The 22,368-nt window shown below is 39.7% G+C and overlaps 1 protein-coding gene across 1 annotated transcript in view; it reads right to left on the bottom strand.

Annotated features, from left to right (window-relative positions):
• Window positions 1-22,368, bottom strand: part of COLEC12 (collectin subfamily member 12) — an 84,298-nt gene that overhangs the window by 8,638 nt on the left and 53,292 nt on the right. The window contains exons 3-4 of the mRNA XM_062512397.1: window positions 7,312-7,434; window positions 1,111-1,209 (exon numbers count right to left, since the gene is read on the bottom strand). Of these exons, the coding sequence (XP_062368381.1) occupies window positions 1,111-1,209; window positions 7,312-7,434 (222 nt within the window). The remainder of the gene's footprint in view (window positions 1-1,110; window positions 1,210-7,311; window positions 7,435-22,368) is intronic.

The raw sequence follows: 22,368 nt of genomic DNA, 5'->3' as shown, positions 1-22,368 counted from the left end.
ATGGCAAGTCCACTTACATGGAAACTGATGATCCTGAGCATCTCACTGAGCATCCATCCAGCAGTGTGTAAAAATGCGTGGGCAAGAAAGAGGCAAAGGTGCTCTAAGTTGTGAAAATTTAATCAGCATAATATAATAACCGAAATAGAATTCAAAAGGTTGCATGAGCTTTAAAACGTAACATTTTCTTCTGTAGTTGTGTCAGTAAAAGAACATTTCACTGAATTACCCTATGTCTTCAAACTAAATGCAGTGTGAAAATAGTTTAGAAACAAGCTCCTTTTTGAGCGAAAAAAATTGTAAAAATTTATAATCAAGCTGCAAGCAAGGAAGTTTACCTAAAAATATATGTCTCAATATATGGTTTATGAAACTAGACAAAATTTATTTAAATTAATATACACATTATTTCAATTAATCTACACATCCATGTAAGTGTATATTAATACTTCTACAGTGAAACGATATGTCCATGTATAGGAAGAAAAGTAAAAATATACACTTAGAGAGTAGAATCTTTATCCATTTTTTTTTACATCTTTCTGAAAATTGAGAACTTTGGTAGCACTTGGAGACCCAAACAGATAACAATCTATATCCTCTATTCCCATAGATAATCAAGAAACAATTTATGGAAGTAATACACTTACCTCAGACATAAGAATTTTGAATAACTGATTATTTGTGTACCTCATAAAATGGCCTTCAGTTTTGAATCTTAATTGCTAAAACAGCATCAAGATGACTGGGTGACAAATGCACATTTTATGTAGAATCTTTTGTGCTGTAGAACAGCTTCTGCTGTTTTACATCTCTACCTCAGAGAAGATTCTCTCCTGAGGACAATATTTAACTGTGTTTATTTAAGTATAAATGCTTTCAGAGTGACTTCAGTGAGAACTGTAAATTTTGAAGTATTCTTAAAATGCTATTCTAAGTAGAGCTAATCTGAACTATTTTTAAGTACTTTCCCAAGTACTTGAGAAACTGGAATGGAAGTGCTGTATCTTGTCATAGGCAGAGATTTTTCAGACAAATTTCCTGTCTCAATCTGCCAGGAGAACACCCCAGATTCATAATGCAAAGGGGCTTTGCTTGTGTGTAGATTACCTAATTTCTTCAGATCACTCTCCACTTCTGTGAGTTTTTCTGTGTATCTTCTGTGGGATGTTTCCAGGCCACCTGTCACATTGTCCATTTTTTCTACAACTAGGGAAGAGAGAACAGCATGTTATGGAAAGAAGAAAAGGGAAATGATGAAAAAAGACTAGTAAACAATAAAGCAACCAAAACCCCACACCACTGCCACCAGTAAAAAAGAAAACACCTTAAAATTGCCTTGCTTGCCATTACACTCTGCTGTTGCTCTGTGACATGTTGGAAGGATGAGCTCCTATTTGCTGGTGGACTCAGAATTCTTCCACTTCTTCAGTCTGCCAGCAGTCCCCAAACATTTATTTTGCCCATGAGCAATCTCTGTCCTGAATGAGGAAATCCCTCTTTGTGGGTTTTCCTCACAGTGTCTCTTTCTTTTAACAGTATTTCCATGCTTCAAGCACAGTGCTGTGTGGCAAGGAAAACTGATTGCTAAAGGCTCAGATGTGTGAAAGAAGACTTCCTTTAATTTTCCTACGAGCCATTTCTCCTTGAAAAGAACTTTTTCTTGTGCCTTTTCATCATTGAAAGTTGCCACCTGGACAGCAAACTCAGGACTGAGATAGTAACTACTAAACATTTCGGAGGGTTTAAACATATTGATAATGGTACAGATCACTCAAAACAGTCTTTAAACAATTCTGGCCCATTAAGATTGAAAGGATGGTCATTCAGGAAGTGAAGATTTATGACTGATGTGCCCTTTATTTTGTAACACCCAAGTACTTTTCTTGTCACTGAGATATTCAATTATTTGATGAAATTAATATGGGAATGGAAAAAGCAGAGCAACAAATAAACAGCCTGGGGTGGCTTCCAGTGGCAAAAATGTGAAATGCTTGCAAGGTTAGAGGTTAGCCTACAGATTTCACACCAAACTTTGTCTAATACCCTTTTGTAATCAAGCCACAACTAGGGGTAGAAATTGCTTCTCATAATGTGATTATTTAGTCCTTTTGCTACTCTGGGAGTGGAATGGGTCTGTAACAACCCTGGGAGAGGCTACATGAGTTATTGTGCCAGCTCCATCTTTCAAACAGAAGAAATGAAGTGTTTCCCATGTTTTGAGGCTCTGTAAACCTGTGTGGGGTAGGGGTACCTCTAACTCTTTCTGTCTGTGAAATGATCTGCAGCTAGGAAAGAGTCTCATAAAAATTGTTGCCATGTAAAGATTTGGGTTTTCACAAGAAGCGAAAATTTAGGGATCTTTTGCTGCTCATGAGTGACCACATGAATCTCAGACCTTTAAAGTGTAGTCTATCAGGTGCTCCTTCTTCATTAACTTCTGTATTTGTTTTTCTGATTCTGGGTACTGCAGTTACATAGGAGGCTTTTGCTGCTTCCCCAAAACCAACATGAGAAAAACAGATAAATGCAACAGCACCGAGGAGTTACAATAGAGAAAAAGTCTCAGGGTCTTCAGAGAGACCATACACCCTTTGGTGAATTACCTGCCTGCTCCTTTCCAGGCTGCTAACAAGCCAGTAAAACAGAGACTCTACTGTGTGTGCAGTCAGTCAGAGTGTGGCTTTCTGTATTTGAGATGATGACAGATTGCTTGCTAAACAGCAGACCCAGGCTACAATAACGGCTTTGCTTTTTCAGAGGGACAGTTGCTCAATACCTTCTGCTTTAGAAAGCATTTTTCTCCCCATTATAACACTAATTTTTCACTGGTTCTTCTGCCCATTAAACTTGTCAAAATGCCATATGCCATTTTTTCTAAATGAAGACAGAGTTGATTCTCTGATTGTCCTGCCTTGCTGTCTTCCAGGCTGGAGCCCAGAACAGCAAAGGTCCTTCAGCTACTTCTGACACTCCACTGATCCATGTATACACCTATGCATCACGTGCAGTGAGAGTGAGGACTTGGCTTTTCCTTCTGGCTCTAGGCAGCTCCTTGCTCAGTCTGTGCTGTTCTCCTTTGTCTACAGATAGTCACTGCCAGGGCATGGCTCACTCTGGGCACTTAGAGGGACCTTATGAAATCATCTGCATTTAAAAAACAGGCCTAATTCAAGTGTTTCTGCTGAACCTGTACCTTGACTAGCAATGTCACATCACCTATGGCTCTTGTTAAATCAGACTTAGTGTAATATTCAACTGTTTCCCCCAGTTACTCAAAATGCTTGGAGCTGGCAAATGAATATATATTACTGGTAATTAAATGAAAAATGTGATTTCTTCCTTTTGCTGTCTAAACTAATGCCAGTTTGTACTTCAGATCTCAAGTTTGTAAAACTAAACTACCATATAACAAGTATGTTTTCATGGTTGAACGAAATCTAACACTGGAAGCTTGAGTTAAAATATAACCCTGAAGAGTCCAAAGCAAATGAAAACAGCAGTAATCCTATCCATAAGTAGTTGTCTGGCAGTTAAATGAGACTGAACAGAAGTAATTATACAACAGCATAGGGTATTTTCATTCTTCAAAGTGAAAAAAAACCAAAAAAAACCCAAACCAACCAACTGTAGCAGCAGAAACAGAAGAGGTCTCTGCAAACATGACTGCAGGATTAGCTCAAGGGCTAAGCTGCCATCCCACAGATAAACCAGTGCATGTATTTGCTTTATACTGAGATGGGATCTTAGCCTCCATGGTCAAATAAATCATGGGTTTGCGGAACTTGATCCCCTGCCCAAACTCCTTCCCAAAGCAAGTGGTAGCTTATTTGCTTTTCTTGCTATTGCCCTGCAAGTGGAAAGGATGAATTTGTGAGAGAATGAATAGCAAGAGGCCAATGTTGGGTCACAAAATGTCATATGGACCTATGTCCTGTTATTGGGAATGTCTTTCCTTCCTTGGTAGTAGCTCCCACCACCACCTCTGGATGGAGCCTTCAGTAGTAGGTGAGCATGTGGAACACTCTCAGAAGTGAAAGTCAGCCTCTAGTGAGCGCCCCAGACTTGAACAGCCACTTTCCACCTTCTCCAGAAAAGGCAAACGGGCAGATCAGTGTAATATCCCACACAAAAGGCCACTCTGCTGCTCCCAACCATCTGCCTCCTCTTTGAAAAGGCAAAGTTGTATATGTCTTGTTTTTGGTTAACTTCACCTAATTCAGAGCTTAGTCTCTCTGCATTGCCATCTCAATTTCTGACAAAATCACAGTGGAAAACCCTCTAAAGGAAGTCAAACGTTTCAAGTAGTTGCTGACTAGAACAATGAGGACTGTCTGCATCTAAGCCACTATGACAAGATGTGCCATCTCACCAGGATGTGTTGGACCCAGGTAATGGCAGGCAAACTATGTCTGGGAGACAGATAAAAGAAGTAGATGAAAGTTGTGGTGGGCATTACTCAAGAAACTTAAAAACAAGGACTGACTAGAGAATAAAAACTACCAGAAATTCAAGCTGCAAGCATTCCCTTAGCAGAATAAGTCAGAAGAAGATCATTCATCTTTAATAGACTAATCTGACACTGGCTGGTGCCAGAAAAATTGCAACTTTGTATTTTTCATTTAATTTAATAAAGTATGTGCAAAAATTACAGATTGCTTCATTAGTGTTTTAGATAATAATTTGTCTTCTCAAAGCAGAAGAATACTAAACTTGCCTCATTATTCCTTCATGTTTTGTCTCTTTGTTATTCCTTCATGTTTTGGTTTCAGGTTTCTCCAACATACTGTGTAATTTTTACCACTAGTTTGGCGGTTTGTTCTGTGTTGACTTTGCCTCCCATTGAGTTACGTCTTTGCTTGCCATATTTAATCCTCTGATTAGTAGTTTTAACATTTTAAATCACAAAGGATATTTAAAAGCGACATAGGAAATGAAAGTTTTAAAAGTAGTTTTGGGCTTTATAAACATACGTGTGGGAGGCAAATTTAATGGAAACTTAGCTAAGAGACTGAAAGAATCCCTGATGCCAGCAGAATTCCTTCTTTCAGTGTAGTATTGCAGTTAAAAGGACAAGCCAAATTCCGATACAGAGAGGAGAGTTCAAGAACTCTATACTTGTATTCTGAGTTTTTTTCTTCCTTTAAGGCCTAATCCCTTCTCAACAATCAAAAATTGTAGTAATTAATTTGAATATGTACTGTCAGCTGGGGTTTTAGCTAACTTATGTTTTCCCTGCAAATTAGCACGTAGGTACCCTGAAGACAAAGCTCCTAAACTGCAGGTACAAAGGGCAGAATTAATGCCTGACATATGACCACTTGCTGCTTGGTGTTACAGAAGGAATACTTGAATTCAACAAGACTTTTATCTCTTTGCCTCTTTTCCTTGGCACTCAAATCTTGCAGTCACCAAACTAGTGAGCAGAGAAGCAGTGGTCACCAAAATAGCTTAGGGTCTGCGAGCAAGATATGCATCACCTACCTTCCTACAATTCCTTTTACATTTATTTGTGGAAGAGGGAATTCTTTTGTCCTTATCCTGGATAACTGTGATTTGGTACTGCTGTGACAGAAAGACTCATTGCTGGTGAATGACTGCTCATTAAAGAAGGAAGTTCAGAAATGAGTGAAGCAAAGCCTTCTTTCTTGAGCCTCAAGAATAGAGCAAAGCCTGGGGAAAATATGGTGCCAGGGGCTCCTATAGAGAAAGAAGCTTGAAAACTAGATTGAAATGAGGAAGACAAACTCCTTCTCCCAAAGTCTTCTAGACAGTTTCCTTAACTGCTACTGCTTCCTGCACACATGCAATCATTTGCCAAAGCAAGATGAAGAGCAGTAGTCTCTCCAACTTGATACTACGCATCTGATGCTGAGTGAGAGCTGAGTCCTCCGGGAAGCCCCAGAACTGACAGCCTTATATAAAACCCTTGAGGGAAATTCTGCTAAATCCCAGTCCTTTAGTGGCTGGGTTAAGTCTGGAAAGATCCCATTCTAATCTGATGTAAGCAGACCTCTGCAGATTTATATCTGCAAAAGGCCTCCACTAATCCATGTGACCAAATGGTCTTGTATTTATAGATCAATAAGAAGTTTTTGAATCCTGAAAGGCTTTTTGTTCCTCAAAGTCTGACTTTCAGAGACCAGTTACTTTTGGAGATGTATTCACATATATGTACTGCATTTTTTTTTTGTTTTACATTTGATGTAAATTTGCCACCTTCTGTCTGCTTTATCATGAAACAGGATTACTTAAGTCTCTTTATGTGTTCCTCACATTCTCTCTCTTCCCTGGATGAATCTTCCATCTAAACCAAACAATCTTCTCCCACTCAAAACTGTGCCAAATCATCTTAAATAATTATTTATCCCTTCTATTTCTACAATTTCCTTTTCTTTCCCTGGCAAAGGACCAGAGGTGATGTCAGCTCTGCTATGAGTGCAGCTGTTGGCAGCACAGGATGCACTGCATGCTAATCACATGAATATTTACCCAGCTCCTTAGAAGGGTTTTGGAGCTACTCTCAGAGCCATACTCAGACAGGTAGTTTAGAGCTAGTTTGGTTTTCTCTGCAACAAGCTATGATGCCCTGTTATAGTGCTCACAATGATGTTGTTCACTTTCCTTTTCATACCCGAAATCCACATCTTATTTATTTAAATTATTATAGCTGTAACAGCACAATAAGCAGGTTTTTACATTAAAAAAATTCTACAAATGCCTAAGTGGCTAAAGTTAATTAGTGATAAGAATTTATGGGAATTTTAAGCCATGTTTTTCAATGTGCCCAACCAATAATTTGCACAAATTAAATTCTCTCCATTACTGGGTTGGTCAACTACCAGAATATTTGAAATTGCTGTTAAAAGCATCTAAGTGGCTTTGCTCATCACAATTATTGTGGATAGTCAATACTCTGGCACCTCCTGGTTTAATTTTTCTCCTTCCAGATATTTCAAAATAATATTGATACTACTTTTTGTTCTTGTGATAAATATTATGTTACTAGGATATTCCTGGCTGTTGCACATGTTACACAGCTTTGCGTCTTCCAGTACTCCTTCTTGGTGGAGGAATGATCATTTTGTTTTAGCTTTCCTTTTAAGTGTCTAATCTAGTTTCAAAATTTCATGGTTGTTTGAAAGTGAAATTCTAAGGTTGCAGTTTGTTGTTACGTATGTACAAAAAGCCAACATTGCTCAAGTACTGATATTTAGGCTAAAATGTGACAAATTGCCTGGCTAGCTGATAAGTGACAATGTGTTTGGACGCTTGTCTGAAAGTGAAATGTTGGTCTTAATGCATACATACCTTTGTATCCCAGAATGGCTACTGTGATTGTTAATAGGGCACATAAAATGTATAATAAGATGATGGAGAACTTCAGTGCCCAGTTATTTTTACACTTGGTACATTGGCTCCCCTCCTGAATACCTGCAACAGAAGATTTAAAGAAATTTAAAACAATGGCAAAGAACACATTGCTGGGTTTGTCTCCCCATTTCCTTTCCTCTGTTTTCCAAAGAGTAAATTATTTATCTAAGCAGATGATGCTTACATATGGTGTGCCCATTTGCCTATGCTGCCAGGATAGAACACCATGGTGATTAAAGCATCTGCTCAGTGAAACAATCACAATTTTAGCATGTGTAAGAGAAGTAGGTTCTGCTTCACTGGAAAACCTGTGGCTTTCCTGAGAGGTGGTTATTTTCTGATTGTGCTAACAAGGCTATGGTGATCTTTGGAAATAAAATCTTTATTAGCATGTCCTCTGTCAGGCATCACACTGCAGCAGCTCTTTCTTAGCATTTGGTATCCCTTTGGAGGCAATAGGACACAACAAATATTCTGGCAGAAAAAAGCCACAGAAATAAAAGGGCATTGTGAAAACTTGTTAGGAGCAATTCTGCTTTGTAACAATCACCACAGATAGTTACCATGCAAGCACTTCCCACAACGAGAGAGACTTCTTGCATATTTTTGGGGGTTTTGGAGAACACTCTTTCCCCAGAAAAGAAGGGGTGCTTTACTGATACAGCCATACATTCATCCACAGAAAAAATGCTGGTGAATTTCTCTTTGTGGACAAGCTTAATAAAAATGGCCTCAAACTGATGAAAGAAAACAGAGCTTTACTATACTATATTTAAACTTTTTTTTGCAGAACACCTTGATGCCTTTGAGTCTATTAGGTAAACAATTTTCCTCTTTTGTGCTCCTTGGGAATAGCTTAAGAGCATTGGAAGCATGGATTATTAATTAGAAGCACAAATGTGTAAACACCTGAAAACTGGACCGACGTGCTAGAAGAAACAGGCAGGATTTATGTATCTTTCCAAGGTGCGTTAAGCAGGGCAGGATTAATGTAACTTTCTGTGTCTGTCAGAAAATGCATTTCTTTGATATTTCACTCTATTTGTATACTATTAGGGGAGTCCCACAGGACAGCTTTAAGCTCTAATAAATTCTGTGTACCAGATTACTTAACTAATCAAAACTTGCTCTGTAGCTTTTTATGAGTAACTTATATTTCTCCTGAGGCCAAACACACAGATGATTTTACTTTTCAAAATTCATGACCTTCTGCAGAGTGGTTTTTTATTTTTCATTTTTTAAGAGAAAAGCACAGGCCGCTTCCCTGTGATGAAGGAGGATGGGTGACCAACATTATGAGTTAAGTCAACTGCATTTCTCTCTCAAATGACATTGTCCAATGACTTCCTTTAAACCTAAAGTACTTGAAGAAGGAAGGGTTACCATACTGGAGCAATGGAGGAAGAGGATTTATACAAAGTTTCTTTCAACAAGGCATTTTCTTCAATCCTCTCTGCACATATACTCTTGGCTAAGGCAGAAATGTATCTTTTGCAGGTCTTTTCCACATTACATCATCACATGTTTTTGCTAAACTTTTCAGGTGTGACATCAACATTCTGTGCCATGTGATGAAAGTGATGTCACAGATTTGGTTTCCTCGTGGTTTAGGCATAAGACCAGCTGTGAACATCTGGTTCTTTTTTCAAGAACATTATGGGAAAATGAGACAAAGGCTTGTAAGCATAAACTCAAGAACATAAATTGCAGAGGCTAAAGGCTTCTCTTCTTTCTGCCTGTGAGCTGGGAAGGGAGGGACCTGGCATGGAGACATAGCCCACTTGCTGGTGATTTGGAAGGGTGGTAACTCCTGCACCACAGAAGAAAAGGTGAAGGGTCCATAATTCAGTCGTCAGGTTTACCTATGGATTTTGATGCATGGGCTGGCTTGCTTTCTTTGGTTTACAGTCTCAAGGTGTTTGCTGGTGAGGAATTTTTAACTGCTGAAAAAGCAGGGAAGGGGAAGTTCGGTTTTCAATAGGTATTCAGAGACTGAAATGATTTCACAGTGGGAACTTGGTGGTGTCTGGATCACCATTTTGCTGGTCTTAGCCAGTACTAATGGGCTCATTGAGCCCCTGTGCCCTATATGCAAGGTTTCTTCACTGAGGTGTTTAAAATTGAGATTCAGATTTGGTTGTCTTGAAAGTCCCACATATTCTAAAAGAAGCTCAGGTCAAATCACACATCATATTCACTTTCTAAATCCACAGATAAACAGAAAGCTTGATCCTCCTTATTTTAACGTTAATTGAAGCAGGCCTAGATCCTTATCTGGGAAGAATGATGGAGTGCAGTGGTACAAAACACAGAGAAAGGCAGAATTAAAAACAAAGCCTTTGGCAGCAATTGCACAAGGAAAAGTCTCACTTGATAAGTGTCTCATAGAAAGATTGCTCATTTTATGACATGACCTGCTTTCTGTCACTGTACTCCGGCTTCCTGGGTAGTGTAATGAGCTGAAACTTCACCGATGTCACTGGATGTACTGCAGTTCAGCATCAAGCATCATGTATGTTCCACTGCTTCACAGGGATCGAGTTTCACTTGTCTCAAGCCTCTCTACCTCTGGTTCAATAAAACAGCACTTTGGCTTTTCAGAACTTTTAGTTTCAGTGTATTTCAAACTGACATCAGAACAGCATCCCAACAAAAGCCAGACCTTTCCATCCTTTAACAGTCCAGCATGGTTGGTATCAATAACAGGCACATCACACTAAAACGAACATACAGGCTGGAGTGATTCCATTAACTAACTGGCCTGGAACTGTGTATTGCATTCCTTGCTGGGGCTTTCTGCCTGTCAGCCTAAAACTACATCTGATTGCCAATGAACCCCTGCTACCCTCACATGACCCAGGTCCAGGGCTGGAGTGAAAAGCCAGGGAGCTTTAAGAGGCTCCTTTGTTTTCTTTTACTTAGGATGCAGTAAAGTCTTCCAGAACAATTATACTTGCTCTTTATTGCAAACATGCAGCGCTTAACTATGCTGCTAGTAACACATGATTTTCTAGTTTACTAAACATATAAAAACTACTACAAAAATACCAAACATATAGGTACCCCTTGAAGAAAAGATTTGGAAGACCATTCTGATGTCTTTCTGAGCAATTAAATATATCAGGCTATATGCAAAGCCAAAAGCCAGGAATGCAGCTCTCTTCTGTATAGGGATGAACTACAGTAAACTCAGGGCTCCCCAAACTCCCCAGCACATATCCTGACTTCAACTTGCCCCGTTATTCTTCTTCACTACCTTGCTTACAGATCACCCTCAAATAAGATTGTTCTGATATAGGAGATGCATTTAGTCCATATTGTGAGGACACATTTTTATTCAAAGGTCGTTCTGAAAAGATGTGATAGCCAATTATTAAGCATGGGAGACAGAAATGCTTACTGTGATTACACAAAACCCAGCAGGCTGGCATAAAATCATGCAGGTTTACCACAAAAGCTGTGATTTGAGGCTTGAAGGAGCCCATGCTTGGGCTTTAATTTCACAGAACTTCCCCAATTTTATCCACTAGACTGCTTGCTGTTACGACTGAACTAAAATGAAAATTTTTCCAGGAGATGCATCACATCTCATCTAGAAAGCTGTGGACTAAATGGAAAGGGAAAGACCCTACACACACATCCCACTGACAGAACAAACATAAAACCTGCACAAGGACATTCTTGGCTGAAGTCAGCTCTTCTCCATTTGTTAATGATGCTCGTAGTGCAGCACCCTCCTCTTCTCTGTGTCCTGTACACGTGTTTTCAATGTTGGTCTGCTCCCAGACATTTGCCACTGACTTCCAAACCCAGGGAGCCGGGGTCACTTCTGCATGACGCGCATTTCTCACTGTCGATTTGATCAATGTTTAATAAATATCAGATGGGACACAATGTGCCGCATTTCACTGGACATATGCTTTTTTCCATTCCTTTCCCTCACTTATTTTAATAAGAGCACTGTTTTTTCTGCCTCACTGTTGGGAAGACATCTGGCCAAACAGACAGCAACCTAGTACAAAGAGATCCTGCTGGCTCACATGCTTTGGGGACCCCCTTCTCTGCAAACCAAAATGCTCACAAAAAATATGCAAGTGAGACATCCCCCTGTTACCAGGCTTTGTAGTATTTGTTTTTATAGCGTTGCATTCCAGTGACTGAAGACTTTGTTCTCACGCAGGGGGTATACATCTGCAGATTCCTTCTGGACTCCAAGAAGAGGTTTTGCTGAAGGAGGAGCTGGGTTTTTTGGGTTTTGTTTGGGGGATTTTTGTTGTTGTTGTTGTTGTTTCGTTCCATGGTTTTAATGGGAGACTAAATATCTTTGCTCTTTGTAACCACCTTGCAAAGTGCTTGACTCCTCAACTGTATTACTCTTCAGAAGCACATCTTTGAACACTGGAATATGACATGGACACACTTTTTTTTTTCCTGAATAATTCTCTTAAAAGTATTTGCCTCTCTCTTCTTTTCTTGGCTCTGGCTGCAGGATCATAGGTGGCCTCATAATATTTCTGCTAGCAAATCAATTTTGACAAAGATGCAAGGTTTTCTTCATAACCCTGACAAGAAATGTACTGATAAGAAAAAGAAATGTAGTGCAGGAAACCAAAATACATTAATTTGTGGAGGTTTTCCCCAGTGTGATTCACTGAAAAGTGATAACATCCCTTGAATTTCAGAAGGAAGACTGCAAGCCTGTTTGCAGCCTTCAAATGGTTGTTTTCTCAAAGCTAATGTTTTCGAAACATCAGTGGATCTAATACTTATATTTAAAGGGACCTGAGCAAACTACATACATCTAATTCAGGCCTCCTGCCCTGGAAGGTGCCCCTGCCCATGGCAGGGAGGCAGAAACCACATGATCTTGGAGTTTCCTTCCAACATGAACCATTCTGTGATTCATTGTGTAACTAGGGGTCAAATACTGAGAGGTACTCGACGTTGAAGAGTTGCAACAAACTCCCAGTGGTGTCTATCTCACTAGCAAAAGTAGGTCGTCACCTGAGGAGTCAACCTCTAGGTTTAAATACCTAAATGTTTTGAAAAACTTGGCTGTAAGTGCTTAAATTCAGGCACCCAAGTGTAAAATGGTAGATGTTCACTAATATGCATGACTAGCAATTATGGAAGTAAGTTTGTCTCATACAACAGAGAGGATTTTGAAGTTCAGACATATAATTGTTCTCATATATACAAACACACAAACACGTTCAAATAGGTGGAAAAATATGTGTATGTGTATTTTTTTTACAGAGAAGCTTCGGTAATGACAAAACTCCAGCATATTATATCAACACACTAAGAAAAAGCAGGCAGCAGCATCTTTGACAACAATAATTTTGTATAGGTTTGAGATTACTGGATCCAGCAAGCCAAAAAATGCACTGTGAGGTTCTTGTTTTCTCTTATGTATTGTGTCACAGGTTATTAACCTACCTCTCATGAAAAAAATTCCCACAATCCTTCAGGAATGGTTTTGTTGCAGTAAGAAAAACTGATGATTCGATGGTTTCATATGCTGGCCTACTTTAGAAAGCAATTGTTTTTTATAAAGGTCACAAATAGCAAAAATTGAAACTGCTTCATGCCTTTTAAAATTATTGTTTTGAGATAAAACTAATATCTTCAGTTTAGAGTCGATTCCCACACTGTAAAAGCCATAATTTGAACTACACATAAATAGACGCTCTACATATTTCCTAGCTAATGTGTAAAGGTCCACACCTTTTCCCATTCCACAGTTTTGGCAAGCCCTGTCTCCACCATGGCAATAGTCCTGCTCACCCAAATAGTGCAGTGCTGGCTTGTGGGCAGGTGGATTGCAACAGCCTGCTTAACTTAATAACCAGATTTTTACAATGCCATTGGAAAAATATTTAGCACAAACATGTTGTCATTTGTCCTGGAATTTGCTAGTTTTGCTTCTGGTTTTGTAATCAAATAGGGATAAATGCTTGCGTTGAAAAAGTTTCTGGTTATTTATTAGGAAGCAATTAAAGCAGCTAAACTTGAAATCTAGGTAGTGGGTACGTACTCATCTAACTCGTGCCAGTTTTCCTATGTCAGGTGGAAAATCATGAAGCATGGCAGCAAGACACAGGCTGAGACAGCCACTCTATACTTCAAGTAAACACTGCAAGACACAGAGCTTCTTTCTTCCAAAATTAATAAATAAATGGACCCAACCCAACCCACTCCATCTCCACAGGTTTCTACAGTGTTCAGCATAATCTGATTGCCCTGCTACACTGCTGGGACTTGTGCAAATAACCTCTGGAGAGAAGACAACACACCTCAAAAGCTCAGTGTGAGAATTTGTGCCTCGTGAGGCTGTACAACCCCTACCAGGGCCAGGGGTACCAACTCCTGTGATTTTATCCTGAACTTCACATTCAAGATTTCTGATTCACCTGGTACCCCTTTCTTTCCAAGTACAAGGTTGGGGCAATCCTTGGTATCAATGTTGGGGGTTGGTTCTTTCCCTTTTTCCCCTCTGTGGAATTTTCCCCATTGTCATGCTAAGATACCTGTTGACTGGGCCCTGGTGACAAGGGGGGAGGGAGAGAGAGGAGGGAAACCCCGCGAGTTTCAAACAGCCAGAAAAGGAAGCAGAAGGCTCTGGCTCGGCCCATTTCCCCCGTGGAGTTTGGACGAGAAGGACGATCGCCGCCTGTGTCCCATCCCTGCCATCCCAGCATCGGGAGCTATCCTCACTGCTGTCAGACCCTACCCTGCTGTCTTCTCGCTGTAACCTGCCACCATCCAGCACTCTGCTGAGCATCAGGATCCACACCGTGAGCGGAGAGCTCTCTCTCCATCTCTCTCTCCCCCTGGGACAGCGCTGCCATCACCCCCAGCCCTCCTGCGGCTCTGCGGGACCCGCCCGCCCCCAGCACCGGGAACTGCAGCTCAGGGAAAAGGTGCCTGCAGCCAAAAATCACTGGGACTGAGTTACTGTTCTGTTTGTGGGTAATTTCATAGCTGTTGTTGTTCTTGTTTGTCTTGTTAGATATACTAGTAAAGAACTGTTATTCCTACCCCTGTATCTTTGCCTGAGAGCTCCCTTAATTTCAAAATCATAATAATCTGTAGGAAGGAAGGATCACATTTTTCAGTCCAAAGGGAGGCTTCTGCTTTCCTTAGCAAACACCTGTCTTTCAAACCAGGACAATCAATATAGGCTGAGGCAGATCAAGATCATGAACAGATCAAGACCAGCCTTGCCAAGAAGGACTTGGGGATGCTTGTGTACAAAAGCTGCATATGGGCAGGCAGTGTGCTCTTGCGACCCAGAAAGCTGAACACATCCTGGGCTGCATCAAAAGCAGTGTGGCCAGCAGTGGAGGGAGGCGATTCTGATCTGGTGAGACCCCACCTGTGTACAGTTCTGGGGTCCCCAGCACATGAAAGACATGGACCTTTTGGAGTGGGTCTAGAGGAGGAGCATGAAGGTGATCAGAAGGGCTGGAACACCTCTTCTATGAAGACAGGATGAGAGAGTTGGGACTGTTCAACCTGGAGAAGAGAAGGCTTCAAAGGAACTTTATTATGGCAGTACTTAAAGGGGACTGATAAGAAAGATGGGGACAAATTGTTTAGCATGGCCTCTTGTGACAGGACAAGAGGAAATGGCTTTAAATCAAAAGAAGGTAGATTCAGATTGATTAAAAGAAAGATTTTTACAATGAGTGTGGTGAAACAGGAACAGATTGCTCAGAGAGGTGGTAGATATCCCATCCCTGGAAACATTCAAGGTCAGGGTGAACAAAGCTCTGAGCAAACTGATCTTGATGAAGATGCCCTTGATCAATGAGAAGCATTTGGACTAGAATACTAACTTTAAGGGTCCCTTGCAACCCAAACTGCTCTATGATTGTTCCAGCTATGTAATTATGTGGGACTTTCAGCTTGCACTCTAGGAGAACAACACATTCCTAGACTCCTAAAAAATAGAAGTGGGGAGGATTTGTTCCTCAAGGTTTAAGAAAATCGAAGACTTCACCAGGACTTTCATAATCCCACCTTTACAGAGCAATTCAACACTGACTGAGCAATGCTGGGGCTGGGGCTGGAAGGGCTCACCCTGTCCCTCATCCCATGAAGTGGAATGGGTATACTTTGCCCAAAAAGCCATGGGTATTGCAGTAAACGTGAGGGATTTCCTTCTCTGGGATGCCTTGGGAAAATCCAGCCCTTGATGATCTGCACACTGAAGTCCAAAGCTCTGCAGAAAGGGACCATCAAGCAAATTCTCCTCCACACACCAGACTGAGTCTGTTGGAGGCAGCGGCCACTTCCCATAAATCAGAATCCCACATCTGACATAATAAAGAGCCTCAGAGGGCCAACACTATTATCTCTGGAAAGCTTTCAACCTAAGAAATACTTTATTCTATGTAATGTACACAAACCCTTTCATTAAAGGCGGGGAGAACCCTCATTTTCAGCCTGACCATCATCTCTCACTTATTTATATAACCCAGACAGCATTTTCTCTCTGGCTTTGTTCTTCTTTGCAGCAGTCCAGAGAATCACAATGAATTGTCAGAAACCCTAATTATACACTTCAACAACCACCACCATTTAATTATATAGTATTACCAAACAATGTCCTACTGTGATTAAACACTAAATATTTTAATTGAAAGGATACAAAAAGCCCAACCACAACACAGGGTAAGCAAAGACTGCTGAGTATCTGAACTGTATGTTAGGCAAATATTACAAACAGAGCTGGAGAACCAGTGTGGTAAATTTTATGAAGAATCAAGGATTTGCAATAGCTTAAGGTCCAGCCATAACCATGTGGTAAGAATATCACACCAGCAGAGGGTCCAGCATCCCATAGGCTATTAGATTTAAAGACAAACTCAAACCAGAACAAACCTCAGAAAGTGCTGGTGCTTTTAAACACCTGTCTGGACTAAGAGAGATGTGTCTGTCCTCAGTTACTGAAAATCAAGTAAGGGATCACTCAGTGCATATATCTGGAAGTAAACCCAAAAATCTAATAAGGCTGTTCAAAAGATGAGAGAAAAACTAGGACAGTTAAAAGAAGATAGAAATTATGTATGAATTAAAGACCTGTTCAATGACAGGCATGACAGCCATGATACATGACCATAAAGAGCCTCTTTCAAACTCTGTCTCAATACAGAAGAATTTTGATTGACTTGCAAGAAGAAATATAGCCAGATCTATAAGGAGATCAAAGCCAGATTTCTGGTTTGTGAAACAGCTTCCTAAGACAACCTGAAGATATTCTATTCAATGTTTTAAATAAAACCAGAGGTAACAAAGCATTAGCAAGTCATGGAAGGGATCTGTCCTTCAGAGTTGTGCCAAATGGTGAAGTAATGCCATTTTTGTCAAAGACCAGGCCTTCCATTCTGAAATAAATATGGTTCCTAATGAAACATAGATCCTAATTAAGATTATATAATTTGATGACTAATGTAACATGATTTTCAAACTTAATTCAATTTACATTCGACTGAAAGGATGAAAAAAGCTAACACACCCAAAGTGTTTATTTTCCTTAAGATTCTCTAATGTTATAACACAGTATTTAGGTGTTAGGGACCCTAGTAATGGTAAAAAGTGGTGGCTTTTGAGATATATTTCTTGAAGAGGGCAACGGGATCCCCTCCATGGTTGTGAGTGTGGTAGGTGCCAAACCCACGGCAGTGCCACCTGTGCTGCAGGGCCACTCACCAAGGACATGATGAAGTCATCCAGAGCACAGGTGCAAAAACTATGCTCTTCACAGAAAGCTGTCACCTGCTCTCTTACCATCTTCTGCAACTTTTAAATTTAAGGGCAACGCTAAAAACATTGGATTCCTGTTTTAAAGAGCAAGAAACAATGGAAACTCTAGCCATGCGCAACAAATCAACATTTCTGTATCCACTGATGTTGCCACAAATGCTATTCCATTTAACTACAGAAATTAATTTTTTTTATGTGCCTTCACAAGTTAAGTATTTGGCAGCCATCTGTTCCATGTAAATTTCTGTGCACACATGCACCCCTGACATGGCTGAGGCGGGTCATTCATTTAAGAGCATTGTAAAATACCATGTGTCACAGCAAAGTGTGCTTTTAAACTCTTGTAGCTCATAAGAATTGAAACCAATTTTCACTCAGTAGACATAAGCACAACCAGCATGCCCTTCTCATCAGGATTTCTTCTCTCACCTACTACCCAGTGCAACAGAACAAAATAGGGTTTCAATCATATTTGATAGCAAAAAATGGTATTTACCTTTTTTATTAGGGAAAAATACAGAGATACTTTTGACGAGGTTTTCTGCAGGGAAAAAATAGCTTCCTGAGACTGATCAAGTATACCAAACTTCATGCAGAAAATCAAACCTGCAGATGTTATCTGTAACTAGAGGTTTTGTTACATTCCAGCTGAAATGCTGCAATAAATGCTGGCACTAACAGAATTGAAAAATATTAGTCAATATTTGATGCTCAAATTAATATACAGACATTTATACGCCTTTTTTTTCTGGATTTAGTGGTAATGCTCCTGTTGCCTTCATTAAGAGCCACCCTAATAGAAAAATTATCTCTTTTCCAACTGAAAAGTCTCTCTGAATACATTATTTGGAATTTAAAAGATTAATGTGCATGAAAAAAAGAAGTGAAAATGTTTCTATCCATGCTGGATACTTAGCAGTTACATAGACCTCTTATTTGGAAGCTGACCCTAATAATGAAGAGGGCCACAAGGAAGAATGCAGTAGGACCTCAAAAAAAAGTGAGTTCAGAAAACAGTAGGTATAAAGAAGCCTGCTCTACTCTTTTAATTATGCAAATCACCACATCTGATTAGCCATTTCCCTGTGATATCAAGAATGCTTGGCTGAGATACCAATATCAAACTGAGAAGAAAACATCCCCACAGGCACTGCACTGAACATAGCTCATGGTCACAAATCCACTGGCTGTAAATTCATTCTTAATCTCCTGAGGCTACACGTTCAACTACAGGAGAGAAATTACGTCTAGGTATAAACACTGTTCCTCTGGAAGTGTGCTGCCTTACTCCCCTCAGCTGAATTGAGACTCAGCACTAAATTACCTCCAAAGGAGAGGAGCTGTCAGAGCCACGATTTATTTTTCACCTCACTGCCCTTCTAAAACCACTTTCTAAAGGTAGGGCTTTTTCCACAGAAATATTGCAGGCTTGATGGCAGACACAATAAATCCTGTTTCCACCCTCCAACATAACCAACCTCCCCCTCTGCCTCCTTTTCCAGAATCTTTTCTTCTCAAAGTGGAAGTTTTTCTCTGCGAAGCTGAATCTCCAGGTTAAGGAATGATTATGACCCAAAGCAGCTCCCATCTTTCAGTTTTCTGATATTGTTCTTCCCTTTTCCCCCTCTCCTGTCTTTTTGTGTCCTGACTTCTGAGGTCTCCCTAACCTGCCTCATTCACACCTCACTAACATCCAATTTCCTGGATAAAAAGCAGACTTAGAATGAATTCCTCAGGCAACCAGAACATTTTTTTCAAACACTTGTGCCAATGTGTAATGACTGTGCAATGTAAGGAGGAAACAGCCCTGATAAATGGATTTTTTTTCCACCTAATACCATCACAATTTCTAGGATTTTTCCCTGGTTAATATTCACCCTTATCTAGAGAGGAAATTTTCATTCTGCAAATTACTATAAGTTTCCTGTACAGGGGTGGGAGTGCGGTTGGTGAACATAATTTGTGTTTTACTTTCTAATAAAACAATAAGCAGATATGCACTATCTTGACAAATGCTAGGAAATTATTAATTAAATCTGCTTGTTACAAGTGAGGAAAAGCCATGCAGAAGGACATCCAGAGCATTGCAGTCACAAAGACAAGGAATTAACCAACAATTAGACAACCAAACATTACCTGCCTACATAGCACCTACCCCACTGCCCTCCCAATGTCAATGCAATCACTGTGTTAAGTAGGTGAAAACTCAACTGCAATCACGGAAATACAGAAGCTGGCAAATCCATTATCTGTGAAAACATTTACTACACTTTCAACAGCAACAACAATAATAACAATACCTGCAAAAATAATTATCTTCCTGAAACATATATTCCTTGCTACAATCCTTTTCCTGACAGCTTATAAAATCATGGAAAAGCAAGTCTTTGCAAAATATTTTTTAACAGAGTCTGGCAATTTTAGGGTCTCTGTCTTCAGAGCAGTACAAGGGGAGGGCAGTTGCCATGAGGCCAGGGTCTCCTGAGATTCATGTGCAGATGGAGTACTAAGAATGTCAGAATCACAGAATCATTTTGGTTGGAAAAGACCTCCAAGTTCATTGAGTCCAGCCTTTGACGCATCTCCACTTTGTCACCTACAACATGGCACCCAGTGCCACATTCAGCTGTTTCTTGAGGACCTTCAGAGATGGTGACTCCAGCACCTCCCCTGGCAGTCCATTCCAATACTTGACAACCCGCTCAGTGAAAAATTCCTCCTGATGTCCAGCCTGAACCTCCCTTGGCAGGGGACACAGCTTGAGGCCATGTCCTCTTGTCCTGTCACTTGTTGCCTGGGAGAAGAGGCTGACCTCCAGCAGGCTACAGCCATCTTCCAGGTTGTTGAAGAGAGAGATAAGGTCACTCCTGAGCCTCCTTTTCTCCAGGCTAAACAACTCCAGCTCCCTCAGTCATGCCTCAAAGGACTTACAGGTCTTTAGATTTAAAGTCTGACTTAGGTCAAGACTGAGGCATGACTTACTAGTCTTTAGTGGGTAAGGCTCAATTCTTACCATGCATTTCAGGCTCATTGCTACAAGCTTTATCAGGGGATTGAAGCTGGCAGTGAAAGGCTTAAATTGAACAAAATAATTTTCTTACCCAGACTAAATGAAAAACTTACAACTTTTCAATATAAAATGCATGTGCTTTAATGGAGAGAAAATCCCAGGGCATTTAAATTAAGAGGTAGAAGACATAATATAAATCTATAGTTACAAGTAAATTTTAATTCAGACAAAAGAATTGTAAAGGAGACCTTGGGGTTTTTGTTCCCCTAATTAATACATAAATATATTATTAAAAGTTCTTGTGAAAGGAACAACCCTATGCAATAAAAAAACCCCAAACTCAAATATTAGCTTGTGTTTCAGTGAAAGCAATCCCAAGGCGACTGAAAATTTGAAGAACAACTATTTGGGGAAGAAGGAAACTGAGTGAACTCAAACAGTCAAGATGTCTAAACTCATTTTGAAAAAGTATTCTGCCTGAAGGTAATGCCACAGACTTTTGGACTGCAACCTACATATCTGCTTTAGAACTTTCTCACTGGTTTCTGATGTTCTTCTACACTTGTAACTTTATCACACTTTTAACTGTCTGAGGAATGTTGAAGTTCTCAAATAATAGCTGCAATAATCAGTTTCCTTGTTCTGATATGATATACCACTAAAAATACAAAGAAAATAGCCCCTTTCTGTGCTTTATGTAAAAGGTGGCAAGAACTTGGAAAGCTAATAGAATTGAGCATATTTGTGTCAAACCTGAATTTGCATTTTCATTCTTGGGTTTTGTTTTTTTTTTTTTTTGACAAATACCAAGATTTATTGGTCCTTGAAGAAAAAAAAAAAAAAGACTGAAACAAATCTGGGGTCAATATTTGACTTCAGGGTCAATATATCTTGCCTTTTCACTCTCAAAGAGGTCAATATCTGCTGTTATTTATGCCATACTCTGCAGCTGCTCTTTTGAACTCCAGCAGAGAAATACATCACACCCTTGACCCACAGCCTTTCCAACTAAGTGTGGAGACACTGTAATTTATTTGTTCAAAGCAAGTGTCAAATGTTTTTAGCACTAAACTGCACTAAACACTCTTGTTCCTTATCACAGCTTCAGTTACACAAGTGCAACTTCTCTGGTTTGCATTTTTTTTACATGCAATTTACATCACTGCAGGTGTATCACTCAGCCAGGGAGCTGGAATATGTTTTTTGTACCATGTCAAGCTAAAAGCATAAAACAGAAGAGCAGGTAAAGCAGCCAAACTGGCAGCTCAGTGGAAACTTTGTATTAAAAAAAAATTAACACACGGTACTATAACCTATTTAGGGAAAATCCAATAAAATAAAAAATAATTCTTCCTTGTGTCTTTGGAATCCACAGTCACTAAATCCCTGTAGTGCTCTGAGGTTTATATGTAATAGGCTGAAAAATAATTTTCGCGTATTAAGAGTAAAAATATTTTCTAAAAATTCTGTTTTGTAGCAGTTTTATTTGACTTAGTACATTTATTTCTTGGCTAGCTCCATGTATGGTAAGTTTCAGTCCAGTACAAATTTTTTTTCCATGGCTGTACTACTATAACCTCCTGAAAAGCAGAGTTGGAAATGTTGAAAACCATAAACTATAGCTAAAGGCACACATCACAAAAAGCAGAGTTCTCAGTGTGTGCAGAACCTTATTTTTCAATGAAATATGGACTTTGTTAAGCACACTTCATACCTCTTCATACTTTGAATCTTACTCCAGCCCCCAAAAGGAAGGATTATTTGAACACATTTGCTGTAGCCTTTTCACTCAAGAGACAGAGTTTTCACTACTTTTCATATAACTCTTGTTCTGCACTTCTTTCCCAATCCACAAGAAAAGATGGTGTCTTTTTTTGCTTGTTTGAACAACACATCACTCTATTTAAATATAGCTTAGCCAAGACTTTACAGCTGTGAAAACTAAGACTTTCAAAAACATTTTTAAGAAGAATTAATGTATTCAGTTTCTTCATATCCTACTATATGAATACTATTTTTTGCTGGTGATATAAATGTCTGTAAATTTTTAGATGAACTGTGTTGCACAGTTGTGCGCATGACCCTAACATAGATTAAACTGCTTGACAAATGTTCTGGTAGCTCTTGTGCCAAAAGATGAGAGAGGATATGCCCAGCAAAAACTGTTACACTCCTGTAGAATTTGGGTAGTATAATTTGTTATGCAGGTTCTT

Source organism: Cinclus cinclus, chromosome 1 (genome assembly GCF_963662255.1).
Source record: "Cinclus cinclus chromosome 1, bCinCin1.1, whole genome shotgun sequence".
Classification (NCBI taxonomy): domain Eukaryota; kingdom Metazoa; phylum Chordata; class Aves; order Passeriformes; family Cinclidae; genus Cinclus; species Cinclus cinclus.
Note: the sequence above shows the minus strand (reverse complement) of the source record. Positions and strands in the feature narration are given on the sequence as shown.